The 20,155-nt window shown below is 44.7% G+C and overlaps 2 protein-coding genes across 2 annotated transcripts in view; both read right to left on the minus strand.

Annotated features, from left to right (window-relative positions):
• Positions 1-220: 220 nt before the first annotated feature.
• LOC139444259 (proton-coupled folate transporter-like) lies at positions 221-7,510 on the minus strand. The gene is made up of 5 exons (XM_071225182.1): positions 7,432-7,510; positions 5,633-6,694; positions 3,135-3,218; positions 1,562-1,718; positions 221-257 (listed from the first exon to the last, which is right to left on the minus strand). The coding sequence occupies exons 1-5, from the start codon at positions 7,508-7,510 to the stop codon at positions 221-223; spliced, it is 1,419 nt and encodes a 472-aa protein (XP_071081283.1).
• Positions 7,511-12,812: 5,302 nt separating this feature from the next.
• The window catches only part of LOC139444227 (xanthine dehydrogenase/oxidase-like), a 30,768-nt gene continuing 23,425 nt past the window's right edge, over positions 12,813-20,155 (minus strand). Inside the window, exons 26-34 of the mRNA XM_071225149.1 lie at positions 19,108-19,189; positions 18,834-18,929; positions 18,562-18,690; positions 17,503-17,577; positions 16,796-16,848; positions 16,237-16,354; positions 15,190-15,276; positions 14,216-14,383; positions 12,813-13,098 (exon numbers count right to left, since the gene is read on the minus strand). Coding sequence (XP_071081250.1) covers positions 12,922-13,098; positions 14,216-14,383; positions 15,190-15,276; positions 16,237-16,354; positions 16,796-16,848; positions 17,503-17,577; positions 18,562-18,690; positions 18,834-18,929; positions 19,108-19,189 — 985 coding nt within the window. The 3' untranslated portion in view covers positions 12,813-12,921. The remainder of the gene's footprint in view (positions 13,099-14,215; positions 14,384-15,189; positions 15,277-16,236; positions 16,355-16,795; positions 16,849-17,502; positions 17,578-18,561; positions 18,691-18,833; positions 18,930-19,107; positions 19,190-20,155) is intronic.

Raw genomic sequence — 20,155 nt, forward strand, 5'->3', positions numbered from 1 at the left:
CGAAATATTACAAGACCTGTAGAGATTCTTTTTAATCGGATTTCCTTTTTACGGATGTCAATGTTGTTTTATAACCAGGATCTTCCATTAAAATGGTTAGTCATTAGGATGTGCAATTTTGTTCGGCGTTTTACCCGTTATTCAACATCTCCGAATATCTTTACTCTAAGTATTCATTTATACGGAGGTCGCCTGGTGCACATATCTTCTCATCGGCCCTTCATTTTGCCCTGCGATCGTAGATTCGTTTGGCGATGCTGAAGAATGATGAAATCCATTGGTCATTGATCTACAATTGGCTAGAATGTTCACAAAGGAAATGTGATAATATCAACAATGTCGATTGTTTAGAGCACTTATCGTTAAAACTTTTATCATTTTATAGTTATCAATCATATGCTCATACAATTTTGATTACCCGGGATACCTCTGGAGTCTCAACACCAAACACAATCAGACGCATGGCATGACACTATCTAGAAGAGGTCTGTGTCACACTGAAACCTCCATCTCCAGAAACCTTATTACATTTGTCAAGAAATGTTACTTGAATATTTTCAGTGTTAACTCACACTGGAGCTGCCACTACCAGGGGTGTGGCCTGTGTTTACTCACACCAGATCTGCCGTTACCAGAAGCGTGGCTTGTGTTTACTCACACTAGATCTGCCACTACCAGGAGTGTGGCCTGTGTTAACTCACACTAGATCTGCCACTACCAGCAGTGTGGCCTGTGTTTACTCACACTAGAGCCGCCACTACCAGCAGTGTGGCCTGTGTTTACTCACACTAGGCCTGCAAGGACCAGGAGTGTTGCCTGTGTTTACTCACACTAGAGCCGTCACGACCAGGAATGTGGCCCGTGTTTACTCATACTAGAGCTGCCACTACCAGCAGTGTGGCCCGTGTTTAATCATACTAGGCCTGTCACGACCAGGAGTGTGGCCTGTGTTTACTCATACTAGGCCTGCCACTACCAGGAGCGTTGCCTGTGTTTACTCAAACTAGGCCTGCCACTACCAGGAGAGTGGTATTGTGTTTACTCATACTAGGCCTGCCACTACGAGGAGTGTGGCCTGTATTTACTCATACAATGCCTGCCACTAACGGGAGCGTGGCCTGTGTTTACTAACTTTAGGTCTGCCACTACCAGGAGTGTGGCATGTGTTTACTCATACCAGAGCTACCACTACCAGGCCGCTGTTTATGTGGCCTGTGGATATTCACCTCACCCTATCTGCCAGGAGTGTGGCCTGTGTTTACTCACACTAGGTCTGCCATTACCAGGAGCGTGGCCTGTGTTTACTTATACCAGAGCTGCCTCTACCGGGCCTCTGTTTATATGGCCTGTGGATATTCACCTCACCCTATCTGCCAGGAGTGTGGCCTGTGTTTACTCACACTAGAGCTGCCACTACCAGGAGTGTGGCCTGTGTTTACTCACACTAGGTCTGCCACTACCAGGAGCGTGGCCTGTGTTTAGGCAACCCACGAGGAACAAGCACGTGATGACAACAATCAATAGTGATGTCACTACCAGAACAAACACAATGTATACTCACAACAGAGCCACGACAACGAAGAGTAGGATGATAGCGAGTGCAATGAATACAAAGCCCGGAAATATCGCTAGTGTTGCCTCGTAGATCAGACCTCCCACCATTGTTAACACTGCAGTGGAGACCATCTCGCTTAGCTCTATCACACAAAACACGGAACCTGAAACAGATTGAAACTGCAAGCACTCTTTTGCAGGATCCTAGTTTCTTTAACCAACGACATTCAGTCTAAGTTGGCCCTGAGTCAAATGTTCATCGGTGGTTAGAATCTGTGTGACCTGGATGATCGCATGTCATCGTGTCCTTATGGTGTGGAAATTTCCTCGCTCAGTCAATCACTGGATTAGCGGGTGAGGATTCGATTATGGACAGGTCAGACACAATCTGTGTTTGCGTGTTTACATTGAGATTTGAACTACAATTCAAAATAACAGATACATTTACAAAATCGTTCATAGCATCGTGCAATCATCCTCTTCAGAACAGGTATGACAAGTACAGGTCTTTGATTACAGGCACAGGTCTCGCATTAATAACATACATCGGGCGGTGAGGCATAGTGAGAAACTTTCGTCACGCCGAAGACGATTCCAGTTCAATTCTAGAAAGTCTAATAGTACCACATTTGAAGCATAATTCTATTTTTATTTAATTCCTCGTTATTTCAGTAGTTTGTTTATTCTTTTGTAATTTCAGTTATTTTCTCGTTATTTCAAAAACTTGAATTTTTTTCGAGATATGAGAGAGAGTGAGTGAGTATGCTTTTAGCAATATTCCAGCAATATCACGGCGGGGGACACCAGAAATGGGCTTCACACATTGTACCCATGTCGGGAATCGAACCCGGGTCTTCGGCGTGACGAGCGAACGCTTTAACCACTAGGCTACCCGACCGCCCCTCGAGATGTGATAATTTTTTTATAGAAATTTTGAAAATTTGATATAACGACAATAAAATCAAAATCACAAGAAGAAAACGCAATATCATAAATATAAACAAATAACTGAAAAAAAGAAAAGAAATTTCGATAAAAAAAAGATGCTACAAAAGTGGCACCATCAGATTTTCGTACCTTACAGAACACGTCAGTCATTTTAGACAAGACAGCATAGCGTTTTGGGGTTTTCAAGATAGAGATCATACGCTCATATTGTTTTAGAGGACGGGGGTCAACGCTATTTTCATTGAGATCCGCAAACCAATTTTCAACAACTAGACAGTTTAAGAGTTGAAGGGTTGGACAATAGAGATGGTGGAAACGTTTGTTCGTTTTATCACCGCGATATGAACGACCTCATATTCGGATTGCAATTATTTCAATTACAATTTTAGAACAAGGCGGCTTCATTTCCGATACAAAACATCTTTACTGTTCCAGAAAAAAAACAGGACATTTGTAACAGCTGAACACAAAGAGCAATGTGACAATAACCTCGTTACCTATATGTTCCGCATCATATTACATCAGTGTTACCACGCGTGTTGAAATGAATGTTTCGTCTCCCACAGTATCAGCTCAGGAAGAGTGATTTCTGGGGAAAACAGACAAATTTGTTGTTGGAACAACTGGCTTACCTTGCTGGTCAGGTGCTGCGAGACTAGACATAAACCCTCTCATTATAGGGCCCGTTGCCTGGGCATATAAGCTAGCCACACCCGCTGAAACAGAACATATTGTAGTTAGCATTTTGAGATAGGTTTGTGTCATGGTTTGATGCTATCATCAGCTACTTCACATCACAGAATACATCATTTCATGAATATGAAGAGACTGAGGGGTGGAGTAGATGGATATGAAGAGACTGAGGGGTGGAGTAGATGGATAGGAAGAGACTGAGGGGTGGAGTAGCTGGCTAGGAAGAGACCGTGGGTTGGAGTAGATGGATATGAAGAGACCGTTGGTTTGAGTAGATGGATATGATGAGACCGTGGGTTGGAGTGGAGGGATTTGAAGAGACCGTGGGTTGGAGTAGATGGATATGATGAGACCGTGGGTTGGAGTAGCTGGATATGAAGAGACCGTGGGTTGGAGTACCTGGATATGAAGAGACCGTGGGTTGGAGTAGAAGGATATGATGAGACCGTGGTTTGGAGTAGAAGGATATGATGAGACTGTGAGTTGGAGTAGATGTATCTGAAGGGACCTCGGGATTGAGTAGCAGGTTAGGATGAGACCGTGGGTTGGAGTAGATGGATATGAATTGACCTCGGGATGGAGTAGATGGATATGAAGAGACCGTCGGTTGGAGTAGAAGGATATGATGAGACCGTGGGTTGGAGTAGAAGGATATGATGAGACCGTCGGTTAGAGTAGATGGATATGAAGAGACCGTGGGTTGGAGTAGAAGGATATGATGAGACCGTCGGTTAGAGTAGATGGATATGAAGAGACCGTGGGTTGGAGTAGAAGGATATGATGAGACCGTCGGTTAGAGTAGATGGATATGAAGAGACCGTGGGTTGGAGTAGATGGATATGATGAGACCGTGGGTTGGAGTAGATGGATATGAAGAGACCGTGGGTTGGAGTAGATGGATATGATGAGACCGTTGGTTGGAGTAGCTGGATATGATACGACCGTGGGTTGGAGTAGCTGGATATGAAGAGACCGTTGGTTGGTAGTAGATGGATAGGAAGAGACCGTGGGTTGGAGTAGATGGATATGATGAGACCGTGGGTTGGAGTAGATGGATATGATGAGACCGTGGGTTGGAGTAGCTGGATATGAAGAGACCGTGGGTTGGAGTAGCTGGATATGAAGAGACCGTTGGTTGGTAGTAGATGGATAGGAAGAGACCGTGGGTTGGAGTAGGTGGATATGATGAGGCCGTGGGTTGTAGTAGAAGGATATGATGTGACTGTGGTTTGGAGTAGATGTATCTGAAGGGACCTCGGGATTGAGTAGAAGGTTAGGATGAGACCGTGGGTTGGAGTAGATGGATATGAAGTGATCTCTGGATTGAGTAGATGGATATGGAGGGACCGAGGGTTGGAGTAGATGGATATGAAGAGACGGTGGGTTGGAGTAGGTGGATATGAAGAGACCGTGGGTTGGTGTGGATGGATATGAGTAGACCGTTGGTTAGAGTAGAAGGTTAGGATGAGGCCGTGGGTTGGAGGAGAAGGATATGATGAGACCGTGGGTAGGAGTAGATGGAAAGGAAGAGACCGTGGGTTGGAGCAGATGGATATGATACGACCGTGGGTTGGAGTAGATGGATAGGAAGAGACCGTGGGTTGGAGAAGATGGATCTGATGAGACCGTGGGTTGGAGTAGATGGATAGGAAGAGACCGTGGGTTGGAGCAGATGGATATGATACGACCGTGGGTTGGAGTAGATGGATAGGAAGAGACCTGGGTTGTAGTAGAAGGATATGATGAGACCTTGGTTGGAGTAGAAGGATATGATGAGACCGTGGGTTGGAGTAGATGGATAGGAAGAGACCGTTGGTTTGAGTAGATGGATGTGATGAGACCGTGGATTGGAGTAGATGGATATGATGAGACCGTGGGTTGGAGTAAATGTAAATGAAGGGACCTCGGGGTGGAATAGATTGATATATTGAGACCTTGGGTTGGAGTAGATGGATATGATGAGACCGTGGTTTGGAGTAGATGTATCTGAAGGGACCTCGGGAATTAGTAGAAGGTTAGGATGAGACCGTGGGTTGGAGTAGATGGATAGGAAGAGACCGTGGGTTGGATGGATTGACAGGATGAGACCGAAAGTTGAGGTGAGTTTAATTGGGATTTAATGTCGCTGTCAAGATTATTACGCGCGAGTGCGTGCGTGTGTGTGTGTGTTTGCTGGTTCTAGTCCGGACCTAATCTGGTTTGTAGTGCTGGACCACCGAGATACAGTTAAACATTGATACCCAAACCAGACACATTATACTGAGTGTCGAGCAGTCTTTGTTTCATACCCGAGCGAAATACAGGGTAACAGCAAGTGTCATATTTTAGTCTTTTGGTATGTCACTAGGCCACAGCGGCGTTTAGATGTATGTGACGAGACAGAATACCATGATACCATATTTGATGAATGTGACATAGAGTTGTCGTGCATACCCACCTACGTACATCATGGCGTCGTTGGTGCTGGCCGCGGTGAGGAGAAGTGACACGATGTTTGACAGGACACCAACGAGAGCCATGCTGAGGCCGGACATGAATCGTCTGAGACACCACGTGGTGAATAAAATGATGAACCAAGACAGCAACACCCTAACGGCAGAGTACAGAGTGATATGGGTCGTCGACCAGAAGAAGGGGCGGGTGAGCAGGAACAGGTTCAGGATCATCTGTTTCGTATAATCCACAGCAAAGGAAGTGAAGAACGTCACGAGGCACAAATTGACTAATGTGCGGTCTTTTGACGGGGCGAAGTAAAAGTTAAATCCTTTTTTAATAATCGATAAATTTTCTTTCAGTACATGTTTTGATTTCGCTGTCTGGTGCGTTTCTGGAATTAACAGTATGACCACCAAAAACATTGCAATGTCGAGAGCAACACTAAGATATAGTGGTTGTAGGTAGCCGGCTCTGTCAATCCAGATTCCACTAATAGACGCTCCAAGAGCAGAGGCCAGGAACAGGATGAAGGAGAGCAGAATCATACGCCATGATCTCCTATCCCCTGGTTCAGTGATGTCCGCTACAGTGCTAAACAAAGCTGTCATCATTGTTGCAAAGGCACCTCCCAATCCATATGCTACTACGCCAATACACAAGAAGTAGACGCTTAAACTGTACCGAACAACAATAACAACATTGATACAATAAATCATTGACCCAGTTAGTGAGAGATACATAAGCATCTTCCGCCCAAACACGTCCGAGAGTCCACCCATCAAGAGAGCAGTTAGACTAGCAGGTAAAATCATGCATAGAGTAATGATCATCAAATCAGTAGTAGCTTTGGCTTGTATGGCGTTCTCTCGGGCTGTGTTGTTGCTCTTGTGACTCTCATTGAGATGATTGATATCGTACTCGAGCTTTGCCCTCTCATGGAGGTAGAACTGTTGATGGGATATCAGATAGAATGCGTTTCCGAAGTACAGGAGAGCGATGACCTCCACGGCAACGTAGCCATGTCGTCTAGGAGTAGGTCTGATGCGGTCCATGCTGCCGTAATCTGAAACGCATGTGTACAATTTGTAAAACATATCAGTTTTGCTTGTTTGTTTCAGGTAGCAGAAATATTCCAGCTATATCCCTTCGTCTGTAAATGATTAAGGGCCAGGGTATGAGTGTAACGTTGCTTTCAACAGCATTCTAGTTATATTACGACGTGCCTGCTCAGTGTGGGGGGAAAGCCCAAAGTGATGCAAGTCTAAGACGTTTACCACGTTAGTGGAACCTACGAGAATGGGTATGGTGCAGACAAACCTAGAAACATAATCGGGCGAACCGGTATTCGAACCGACAATGATTCTGACGTGCCCAAGGGATGCAAATGCAGGGCCACACGGAACGACATCATAATGACGGCATCAGCTTAACACTAATAAGCCAGTACATAAGAATTCCTCATCAATATTGGTAAACACTACATTGTTGCAAGGTGTTTCTAGAAAAAAAATACATATATAAACTCACAGTTGGAATAAACAAATTTTTTTGTTATCAGCTGTAGCTGAAAAAAAACTTGGTCTCCAGACAAAGGCCTAGTCCCCTTACAAGAACCAAGAATATCAAATGGTCGGTCTCTAATTTCAACTCTTTTTTATGAATCTCTGATGAATTTTTTTAAACGAACCAGAAGTACATATTTAACTATGAACATAAATTTGCCTCTAAAATCACAGATTAGTGTATTCAAATGTGTTTCTTGTGATTCGGTGATGGTACAGTGTAGGGAAGATGACTTACCCGCGTCTTGTTTAGGAACTGCATCAGTGGAAGTTGTTAACTTTGTCTCATGTTCAGCAGAGTCATCGTGTGCTGGCATGACTTAGCTGTTACAGAAGCAAATGTTTCTTCAGGGTTTGAAGTGATGTTGTCTTTGAGAACTGCAACACATGCACAAATGTTCATTAAGTTGTGACATATTAAAAGAAGGTATAGTTCAACTAGTTGAGTTGCAAACGTGTTTCCTGAAGTCCAGTTTGTAAAACTTATACCAATACCTTAACATGAAGGGAAGAATGGCATATCCTGAAATCTAGCTTAGAAGATGAGTAATGTCTTGGCCTTATATAAATATGAAATATGGTGAATTGATCTCTCATCACCCTAACAGCAAGAGACGTAAAAACGAATTGCATCCATCAAGACCATTCCTGCAATGATGTGACGAATTTGTTTCTCTCGAGACCTTACCTGCGACAGATAGATCGATTTGCTTCTTTCGAGACCTAATCTGACAGAGATGGAACGAATTGCTTCCCTCGAAACCTTATCTTCAACAGATGTGACGAATTGGTTTCTTTCGAGCAAGTACCCAGAGAAGAAGTATCGAAGTGCTTACACGTACCTACTACATGCGTGTATACATCAAATGCATCGCATGCAAGTCCTATGCAAGTCACCAGTTAGAGTTCTATTGTTGTGTGAACAATGTAGGTGTAATGGTTTCCATATGTTTGCTGTACAGAATATTATCTGACACAGACATTTAATATTGGTGTTCTCTTATTGCTAGAATATCGACCAGGCGTTGCCACTATCCGATTTAACAAAGTTCGACACACCGTGCACGCTTGGCGTCGCCTTACTTCTGTACAAACAGAAGCGGGTAGTGCTATAAAATGATGCAGACATCAACACTGTTGATATAAAACATGCACATATTGTTGACTTACTATCTTCGGACATTACAGCAGCTGATGCCGGTCTATAATTGTGGTCATGATGATCCTGTCGTTATAACAAGTCAGGACGTCCTAACATAGTTTGTACCCGACCTGGACCCTGATGTTTCTAATAGACTTCTAAGAAGGATTCCGTCCTGCTACTATGTACGTGGACAGAGTTGTAGAACCTAAGATTTGCATCGTTTCGCCTGCATGTGACATAGGCATTTATTGATGTAGGTTCAAGGAAACAATAAACATATTCAATACTTCATTTTTCTTTGGTAGCTGATAACCATGCTCACAGAAATCGTTCTGTCCTTAGTGTAAAGACCAGTCCAGTATCATCAGCATCTTCCAATGGAAATGGAGGATTGACAACAAAAATACTGAATTACAAAAATGCAGCAAAGAGGGTCTGGATGATCCTGGCAAAGTTAGGCTGGTTAGGTTCATCATCAGGTAAGGGCCCTTCCCCCGTCTACACGCAGCCAAGACAGTAAAAGGGACTTCCCCTAGGAAGCGCTGCCTAGGCAAACCCACCGAGAACTTTTTGGAGAATTTGAAGACTGCAACTGCATCCCACTGCATTACACAGATTTTCTGAAGTCTATATTTGTACTCTGCCCGAAGTTTTTCCTTGATATGTCGAGTTTTTTAGTATGAACCCTCCATTGGCTATCAGTTCAAGGTCATCCATGTAAAGGAGGTGAGAAAAGGGTGTTGGGGATCTGTGCTGATGAGGTCCCGAATGATAACAAAAAAGCTGAAACAAAATCTTAGAGGATTGAGTGACTAACAGAAAAGCAAAGGACTAAAGGAATCGCCCTGAAATATTCCTCTTCTAATCGAAATAGGTTCCGAAGTCACCACACTTTTTCAGGCAATCAGTTGTGACCTTATTTTTTCGTGTATACAATCATTGTAATCCTCTACCCATGGTTCCTCAAGGTTACAGTTGCCGGGTATAGACCACAACTGTTTCCAAAACTCATATATAGAAGGCTAGGACATTACTCATCTTCTAGCCTAGATTTAATGATGTGCCATCATTCTCTTATTGTTAAGGTTTTGATAAGCCATTGCTACTCTCTCCAAGGGGCAAGGTTTCGTATTTTGAAACTGAAGCACGATTGTACGGGAACATTATAAACTGGATTTCAGGAAACACGTTTGCAAGCTATGCTCGACAAGATCGATACTCAACTAGTTGAACTATACCCCCTTTCACCTGTTGCAGTTCTCAAAGACAAGACCTCTTCAAACCTTGAAGTCATGCCAGCACATGATGACTCTGCTGTACAGGAGACAGATTTTACAACTTAAAATGATGCTGTTAGAAACGGGTAAATCATTTTTCCTGCACCGTTTTATCACCCAATCACAGCAAACACATATGAATACACCAATCTGTGATTTTAGAGGCAAGGTTGTAGTTCGGGTTAGTTTAAATCCTTTGTCAAATTCTGATCAGAGATTTATAAAGAAGAGCTTGAATGATGTTATCTAGGGGACCGACCATTTGATATTCTTGGTTCTGGTAATGATGCTGCAACTTTGTCTGGAGAACAGATATTCTTCTAACTACAGCTGATAACCAGATATTTTGTCAAAAAGACAACCCCCCAAAACTCTCAACAATGTGATGTTTGTGTCAGACAATTTCTTTCTATTTCAACAACATGGAGCATTGCTATTTTTTCCAGCATTTGTCGGGGCACATTATTTTTTTCAAAACCGTTTGTAATGCCAATATTGATGAGAAATTCTTATGTACTGGGTTATCATTTGTAAGCTGAAGTCGTCATTATGATGTCCTTCTGTGTTTGTTGGTTGATCTATGTGTGGTCTGTTATGACATTTGCAGTTAAAATGTGTGGGGTCTTATAGGTCTCCACGGTCTTATGCTACTGAACCACTGGGAATTACATAGTGGGAGACATTTTTTGTCGTTCCCTGTCCTTCCGACCCTTCGCATCCATAGGACATCGACCCCACTTGGATCTCACATATCTCTTCCGTGGGGATGTCGGGTTAGAATACGTCCCCAGCAACCTCTGCTTTTCGTTTGAGGTGGCTTGAAGTATCGGTTGGTCAGTCTCAGTGACTTGCTTGATTCCGTAACATCATAACACGGGTGGCCTAGTCGTCTAAGGCGCCGCGATTCGCAGTGCAGAGTTGCGTCACTTGGGCACGCCAGAAACCTATGATTGTGGGTTCGAATCACGGTTCGCCCCGATTATGTTTCTAGGTTTGTCAGCACCATACCCGTGCTCGTGGATTTCACCGAAGTGGTAAACGTCTGAAACCTGCATCACTTCGGGCTTCCCTCCCACATTAAGCTGACACGCCGTGATATAACTGGAATACTGTTAAAAGCGGCGTAAAACCCAACTCACTCACTCATATCTCACGGTATCTTCATATTCATCAAGTGATGTATTCTGTGACGTGAAGCAGCTGATAATGGTAATACACCTTGCCACTAAGCTACATAAACATCCATATGCTAACATCAATATGTTCTGTTTACTAGCAAGGTAATACAGTTTTTCCAACAACAAATGTGTCTGCTTTCCTCAGAAACCACTCTCTCTGAGCTGTTACTATGGGAGGTTAAACAATCACTTTCAACAGCACCATTACGCGCAGTAACACCATCAACTTGATGACGTAATAAGAATGAAAACACAGACACATACACACGCACATGGGGTGCTGATATTTATATATTCATCAGGTGTACAAGAATTAAATATACAGAAAATATACAGATATTCGTGCTTGTCAAAAATTCTTTTATCCACACAAGATCTTTCGTCGTTCAACGGCTCTAAAGATGAAATGAAAACTTTGACTATATATATATCGAATTTTTAATCGAAATTTCTTCTTATAATACAATAATAATGGCCACGTTAGTCCAACATCTCTGATCTCTTACTTGAAGAAGGTAAAACGCTATGCTGCTTTGTCGAAAGCGACTGACATGTCCCGTAAGGTACGAAACACTAATGGTGCCACTTTGGTTGCATAATGGATTTTTATCGAAATTTCTTATGTAAAATAATTTTCTCATATTTCGAAATTTCGATAATTTTCTTTTTACTTCGATTATATTTTCGTGTGCCTTATCGATACTTCGTTATTTTCCATTATTTTCCATTATTTTCCATAATTTTCTCGATAGCTGTAACCACTGTGCCCCACCGCACGCATGTTATAATAGTGAGATTTAATATGACTAATTGTACATAAGTCATAGCTGTTCTGAAGAGTACGAGTGCACGATCATTTATCTGCCATTTACAATTTAATTCAAATTTCAAATTAAACACACATACATAGATTGTTTCTGGTCTGTCCTTAATCGAATATTGACCAGCCAAACTAGTGATTGACTGAGAGAGGAAAGTTCCACACCGTTGGGGCACGATGACATACGTCCATCCAGGTCACACATTCTAACCACCTGATGCACTTTTGACTCAGGGCGAACTGTGGGCTGCACACTGATAGTTAAAGAGCCTAGAATCCTACAAAAGGGTGTTTGCAGTTTCAGTCTGTTTCAGGTGCCGTGTTTTGTGTGATTGATCTTCACTGGTCTCCACTGCAGTGTTTACAATAGTGAGATGTCTGATCTACGAGGCACAATTAGTGATATGTCCAGGCTTTGTATTCATTGTACTCGCTCTCATCCTACCCTTTGTTGCAGCGCCTCTGTTTTGAGTAAACATTGTGTTGTTCTGGCAGTGGCAGCAATACTGAGCGTAGCCATCTCGTGTTTGTTCCTCGTGGGCTGCCCAAACACAGGCAATAATATTATCACATTTCCTTTGTGATCATTCCAGCCAATTGTAGATCAGTGAACAATGGATTTCATCATTCTTCAGCATCGCCAAACGACTCCACGACAGCAGGGAAGAATGAAGGACACGTGAGAAGATATGTGCACCGGACGGCCTCCGTATAAATGCATTGTCAGAGGAATGATATTTACATATGCTTGCTGAATAATGGGAAAAACGCCACACAAAATTGCACATCCTAATGACTAACCATTTTAATGGAAGATCCTAGTTATAAAACAACATTAACATCCGTAAAAATATATCCGAAATCCGATTAACAAGAACATCTACAGTTGTAATATTTCGCCATATTTGTAATTATGTGACAATTGAATGATGTGTACCTGTTCCAAGTACACTTGTGACAAAATGAATGCACAAACGAAATACTAACGTAGATAAACAATTCAGTTCATCAGATGCGGTGCTTGCAAATTCTTAAGATATAATTATGATATGATAAGATACATTTTCATACTAAATTAGTATTTTAAGTGATGCCCGTTTATAACACAGGGGTGGGGGGTGGGGGGATGGGGGAACAGTTGATGAAGTGGGTTCCACCAAAGTGGCAGACCCCTATCCCCCTCCACACCCTACACCACCACCGCTCAATAAGCAATTTGAATCATTTGCGGTTGAATAGAATTAGTCCCTCCAGCCATGCAGAGACAGCGATGTGTCAATTCACCCAGGTACATCCGATGTAAGAAACGTCAGTCTGTTAGCTTGGAGATACATGAGCGACAAGACTCACGGATTCTCTCCGAAGTAGCTGGCACGCGCAAATCGAAATTGCCGTCACAGCCATTCTCCTTCCGACAATCCAAGATGGCGGCTTTCAGCGCGAGGTACACCGACATAGCTATGCATATTGACGCTTCGCCGATACCCTGTGATAAAAGCATGTAAATAGTTAGTGTTGTCGTACATTTAAGTTTAGCCAGAGACCTTAAGCTCTGTCAACGTAAAAAAATGTTAATTGTCAAACTTTAAGTACCTAAGCTCACATTGAGATAGAACGCCAAAGAAAGAATGGGAGAGGTTAACTGCGCAGGTTAACAATCGTGCATGAATATGCAGGGTAACTAAATAAGTATCATTTTCTGTAAGGAGCCAACCATTCATATTCGGGGATGGGGGATTTGGAAGTTAGATGTACTGAAATCAACAATTACAATCAAACTCCGTTGTGTCGAACTTTGAAGTGTCGAGCTTATGGTTTTTCGTTTTTTTCGGTTGTGTCGAACCTCGTATAACTCTAACCATTTAGGTAGGTCCCTTTAACTTGTACACAACGGTGTTTAACTGATGCGAGTCCTCAAAAAACCCAAACCGGTTTGGTTCCTTCTTTTGGAAGACATCGTAGGGATTCCGGGTCAGAATAGTTCCCTAGCAACCAAGGCTAGCCTTAAGGGGCATGTTAATGTATCGGGTGGGGTCAGGCAAGGTGACTTGGTTGATTGGTTGTCATCGTACCCCGACAGCGTAGATCGATGCTCATAATATCAATCATTGAATTGTAAACCTGTAAAGATCCGGGTAAGAAGAAGTCTTCAGCAACCCATGCTTGCAGTAACAAGCAACTATGCTGAGGCGACTAATCGCATCGGGTGGTCAGGCTCGCTGACTTGGTTGATACACGTCATCGTATCCCAATTGCGTTAATCGATGCTCATGATATCAATGATTGGATTGTCTCTGTCCAGACTGGAATATTTACAGACCGCCGTCGTATAGCTGGAATATTGCTGAGTGTGGTGTTGAACAAAAAACAAACAAGCATTGAATTGTCTGATCCAGACGCGATTGTTTACAAGCAGCCGTCATACACGTGGAATATTGCGAAGAGTACGATGTTAAACAAAGCAAAAACAAAACAAAAAATAACCTTTATCAGAACAAAAGTTGAAAGTTTTTTAAAAGCAAATATATGGACCAACTGGATGTTCGTTTCATGTGGTGAAAAGGTCATTAGAAACCTAGAAGAATGTGAAACAAAGAACTTACCTTCGAGGAGCAAATACCATACGGGTTGTCGCTATCTTTGAGCAAGGAGACATTGAGTTTACGGGGGATGTTCCTGACGGTGGGTATCTTGTATTCAGCAGGCCCCCCCTGCAGTACCCATCCATCCTCCGACACCACGGCCCTCTCCAGCAACATGTGGCCACACCCCTGAAACATGGTCAGATTATTGGTGTGTCCACCATAACAAGCCTGCAACATGGACAGATGACTAATGTGCCCCCGACAACAAGCCTGGCCTTGGAACATGGGCAGATTACTGATGTGTCCACTATACCAAGCCTGGAACATGGGCAGATTACTGAAACGTCCACAATAACAAGCCTGGATCGAACATGGGCAGATTACTGATGTGTCCACTATAACAAGTCTGGAACATGGGCAGATTACTGATGTGTCCACTATATCAAGCCTGGAACATGGGCAGATTACTGATGTGGTCACTATAACAAGCGTGGAACATGGGCAGATTACTGAAACGTCCACAATAACAAGCCTGGATCGAACATGGGCAGATTACTGATGTGTAACAGGTGAAACTTTAGAGTGAGTGAGTGAGTATGGTTTTACGCCGCTTTAGCAATATTCCAGCAATATCACGGCGGGGGACACCAGAAATGGGCTTCACACATTGTACCCATGTCGGGAATCGAACCCGGGTCTTCGGCGTGACGAGCGAACGCTTTAACCACTAGGCTACCCGACCGCCCCCGAAACTTTAGAGGTTCAATACGGTTATTAACTATATTTACTAAAAACATATCTGAACACCTGGTGCCACATCTGCTTTTCAGTGGTCCATTAATATAATTTCCACAGCTCTTTTACCGTTTGACCATATGGAATCTGTTTCAGAAGATAATCATGATTTGTTATTCTCTTGCATTGACGTTTTATATTTCGATGTTTTCTTTTCGATGTTCTTTTTTCCCTTGGCTATGCTCGTTGAAACTCACCTGTTGGAAAGCGCCCTCTATCTGTCCGATGTCGATCCCCGGGTTGAGGCTCCTGCCCACATCGATGACCATGTCCGTCTGGAGGATCTGGTTCGTGAAATAACGCACCACAAATATACAATCTTCATCTCCTGTGATGGTGTCATGCCATAATGGTCATGAAGAGTAATGACTAATGAGTAAATGTTGCTTTATGCCGCATCAGCTTTAAGACGCTCCACTGCAAGCGCACATGCCTGACCCTTCCCTGCACGCGGACATAGCACATGCTCTCCTGCACGCGTACATACATGACGCTCCCCTGCAAGCGGACACAACTGATGTTCCTCAGCAAGCGGACATACCCCACTCTCCCCTGCAAGCGGACATACCTCACTCTCCCCTGCAAGCGGACATGCCTGACCCTCACCTGCAAGCGGACATAACAGACGCTCTCCTGCACGCGTACATACATGACACTCCCCTGCAAGCGCACATGCCTGACACTCTCCTGCACGCGTACATACATGACACTCCCCTGCAAGCGGACACACCTGATGCTCCCCTGCAAGCGGACATACCCCACTCTCCCCTGCAAGCGGACATAACAGACGCTCTCCTGCACGCGTACATACATGACTCTCCCCTGCAAGCGGACATACCTGACACTCTTCTGCACGTATACATTCATGATACTCTTCTGCAAGTGGGCATACCTCAAACTCCCCCTGCAAGCGGACATACCGGACGCTTCCCTGCAAGCGGACATACCTGACGCTTCCCTGCAAGCGTACATACCTGACGATCCCCTGCAAGCGGACATACCTGACGCTTCCCTGCAAGCGTACATACCTGACCCTCCCCTGCAAGCGGACATACCTGACGCTTCCCTGCAAGCGGACATACCTGACCCTCCCCTGCAAGCGGACATACCTGACGCTTCCCTGCAAGCGGACATACCTGACCCTCCCCTGCAAGCGGACATACCTGACCCTCCCCTGCAAGCGGACATACCTGACCCTCCCCTGCAAGCGGACATACCTGACGCTTCCCTGCAAGTGGACATACCTGACATTCTCCCGTGAGACAGTCCACTTCTATCTCGGAGCACCCAACTCCATATGTCGTATACTCGGACGGCTGGCCCTTGCCGGTTTTGAACTCGTAGCCGCCTTGTTCACGTGAACTAACAATCACGACATTACATGATAATTGTATATAGAATTACATCTATACTATGTCAGTAATGTACAATCAATCTTTGTTCTGCAAGTACTTTTGCTGATAATGCGAAACATTACTATAAAGAACATTCATCATTAAGGTTAATTTAAAGGATAGAACTGGAAGATACTACCTAATACAACTGTTAGCGAAGGTTAATGTTCCAGCTATACCACGGTAATCTGTTGCCAGTATTTGTTTGTTGCAGATAATCTGTATTCGTGTGTAGCAATGGGGTGTGGGGTTGGGTGTGGGTGTGTGTGGGGTGGGTGTGGGGGGTTGGGGTGGGGTAGGGGGGGGGGGGGGGGTTGAGGGTGAGAAGAGGGGGGGGGGGGGGGGTGGCGTCGTGAGACCTATTCTGGCCAGGATTTTCAGGGAATACCTGAAGAACAGACGCTCGTACCTGTAGTATCCGACTGCCGACAGATTGACATTGGTCATGAATGCCTCCGTTACCTGCAAGATAGACACGAGGACAGACTGATGTTTAGTTTCTAAAAGCAGGATATTGAGACTGTACTCATTCACTAATATAGTTATGTTTTCCCCAACTATGAAGATTTTTGTCTGAAGCACATGCTCATTGGAAGCCACTGTGCTGATTACATCGCACCTATATGAATGTTTAACTGACATCTTGACTCAAATTGTTAAACTAGAAGGACTAAAGGGCGTTTCACCTCACAACTTTGGTCATCGAGCACGTGGCTCCTCATGGACATCTAAAGCACACAAATCATGAGTTCGCATCGAGAACCTAGGTAACCCCTTCGCGTTCAACTGAAGACGGCAACCGAAATGATCGACTCTGGACAACATGCATTGTCGGACCACAGCTACCAACCTACGGTTGGCCCATACAATAAAATCAAAGAACCGCTGAATTTTGCCCTGGTCAAGAAAACCGTAAAAAGGCCCTGAAGCAGTTAACACGAGAACGGATGGAATAATGTCATGCCGATTTCAGCAACAGTCCAGCTATGTCACGGCATAGCCACCAAGAACGATGTGTAACCATGAGGGGCATGGAACCCGAGTAGTAGACGGACCTCACAATCGTCCAATTAACCCCAGACATGAGGCCCAAATGTTTAAGGTTTGGCTACCTACCCAGTCTTTCCAGGTCTTGTCGGGGTTGTTCTTCTTGATGGGCTCCAGGCGCCGTGCTATCTCCTGGCATGCTGCCTGCAACAACCAGTGATTGAGCGCATGGGTCGTGTCAACTAGTTAACTAGGGTATAGGTCATTTTTGTTAAAAAACAAAATTTGAATTTGTAATGCGCCAAATTACATTCACTAAGCGGGTGCTCATAGCGCTACACAATTATTATCCTGGTCAATGGATCAGTGTACACTCGATTTTCATTCTCGGTTCCCTGGTGAGTATACAGCCCAAGCTTGCCTGTGAGGCACTAGATGGTTAACAGCCAAACTACCATCTAATCGTACCGGGTGTCCATTCAATGCTGGGTTAACAGAGTCACTTGCCGAGACGCCACGTGTGCTGCATGTGGTTCTGTGTTGGGCAGGGCCGAAGCCGTGGAAAGTCTCACCCATCCAACTACTATCCGCGAACTGCGGTGCTAACTGATTTGAGACATGTGCGCTGTGCCACCACGTATCACTCAATATTGCAATGGGTCGGATATATCAATCAAGTTTCTGGAATCGGCCACGTTTGACACAATAACAGGGGGCAGGCGGAAATGGTAATGTATGATTCCGAGACGTGCTCCGCCAGAGATTATTAATTTGATCAGGTTTAATGTGGTGCATGTAACAGTCTGCTTGGAACTTTCATTGTAACGCCACTGATAGCAGAACGAACGCACGTGCGTCAAACTTACATGAGTAAAATCTGCACTGATGTAAAATTGGATTTTGAACACCATACAGGAGCTATGAAATGCATGTCGTTGAGATTTGTACTGACTTCAGAAACAATTTAGCACACTTTCAGAAACCATACAAGAACCATGTGACGTTGACCTTGACCGCCCTCGCCGTTGAGATTTGTACTGACTTTAGAAACAATTTAGCACACTTTCAGAAACCATACAAGAACCATGTGACGTTGACCTAGACCGCCCTCGCCGTTGAGATTTGTACTGACTTTAGAAACAATTTAGCACACTTTCAGAAACCATAAAAGAACCATGAGACGCTGACCTTGACCGCCATGCCGTTCAGATCTGTGCTGATACTGGCCGCTGTCGACGATGTGTTGGGGACAGTGTTGGTGCTGGTCTCGGTGATGTGGATGGTGCTGGCCGGTACCCCAAGGGTATGGGACGCCACCTGGTTTATGATCGGACCACGGTATTAACGTGACGATTGACACAATGTGATTACACTTGAACACAACATACATATGGGTATCTTGGTAGACAAATTGCTGTAGGTGTTTGCGGATATGAGACTAGTCGTGGTTTTAGTCCCACCTGTATCATCTTGATGTAGAGTCCCTGACCCATCTCCGTCCCCCCGTGGGTCAACAGCACCGAGCCGTCCACGTACACGTGCACCAGTGCACCTGCCTGAAACACACACACGCTCCCGTATAGATACGTTCCCGTATTTCTGATATTAGGAAGGTTTCATAAACGGGTTGATAATATAAGGGACATCAAACCAGAACGGTATGAACCTTAACTGTTTTGTTGGAGTGGCCCTATTGTCTCGAATTTCTTCAATAGAACTAAATTGTCGACGTACCTTACACATAAATCTCTCTCTGTAGCCGACACCAAAACGATAGGGAACCATCGCAAAGCCACGTTTCGTCCAACGACTGTGTCTGTAATATGCAAACACCAAGGTTCAATGATCATACAAGCCTTAAGAATATACGTGTATTGCAAAGTCATTGGCATGTGTATACTATTGGAAAAAACTCCTTCAGAATGAATCATTTGTTTTTCTTCATAAGGAAAGAGTACCTAGTCTGATCGTCACGGCCGACACACCTGTTACACTCCTGCACCCGACACACCTGTTGCACTCCTGCACCCGACACACCTGTTACACTCCTGCACCCGACACACCTGTTACACTCCTGCACCCGATACACCTGTTGCACTCCTGCACCCGACACACCTGTTACACTCCTGCACCCGACACACCTGTTACACTCCTGCACCCGACACACCTGTTACACTCCTGCACCCGACACACCTGTTACACTCCTGCACCCGACACACCTGTTACACTCCTGCACCCGACACACCTGATGCACTCCTGCACCCGACACACCTGTTACACTCCTGCACCCGACACACCTGTTGCACTCCTGCACCCGACACACCTGTTACACTCCTGCACCCGACACACCTGTTACACTCCTGCACCCGACACACCTGTTACACTCCTGCACCTGACACACCTGTTACACCCCTGCACCTGACACACCTGTTACACTCCTGCACCCGACACACCTGTTGCACTCCTGCACCCGACACACCTGTTACACTCCTGCACCTGACACACCTGTTACACTCCTGCACCCGACACACCTGTTACACTCCTGCACCTGACACACCTGTTACACTCCTGCACCCGACACACCTGTTACACTCCTGCACCTGACACACCTGTTGCACTCCTGCACCCGACACACCTGTTACACTCCTGCACCTGACCAACCGGTTACACTCCTGCACCCGACACACCTGTTACACTCCTGCACCCGACACACCTGTTACACTCCTGCACCTGACACACCTGTTACACTCCTGCACCCGACACACCTGTTACACTCCTGCAC

The sequence above is a fragment of the Haliotis cracherodii genome, unplaced genomic scaffold (assembly GCF_022045235.1).
Source record: "Haliotis cracherodii isolate W230 unplaced genomic scaffold, xgHalCrac1.p SCAF_5, whole genome shotgun sequence".
Taxonomy (NCBI): domain Eukaryota; kingdom Metazoa; phylum Mollusca; class Gastropoda; order Lepetellida; family Haliotidae; genus Haliotis; species Haliotis cracherodii.

Excerpts from the sequence above, each read along its gene's own strand:
- LOC139444259 (XM_071225182.1), bottom strand. The coding sequence starts at position 7,510 with ATGCCAGCACACGATGACTCTGCTGAACATGAGACAAAGTTAACAACT. Across the intron at positions 1,719-3,134 it reads CGCAGCACCTGACCAGCAAG|GTTCCGTGTTTTGTGTGATA; the intron begins GTAAGCCAGTTG and ends AATCTGTTTCAG. Across the intron at positions 258-1,561 it reads TTCGTTGTCGTGGCTCTGTT|CATCGCCAAACGAATCTACG; the intron begins GTGAGTATACAT and ends ATCATTCTTCAG.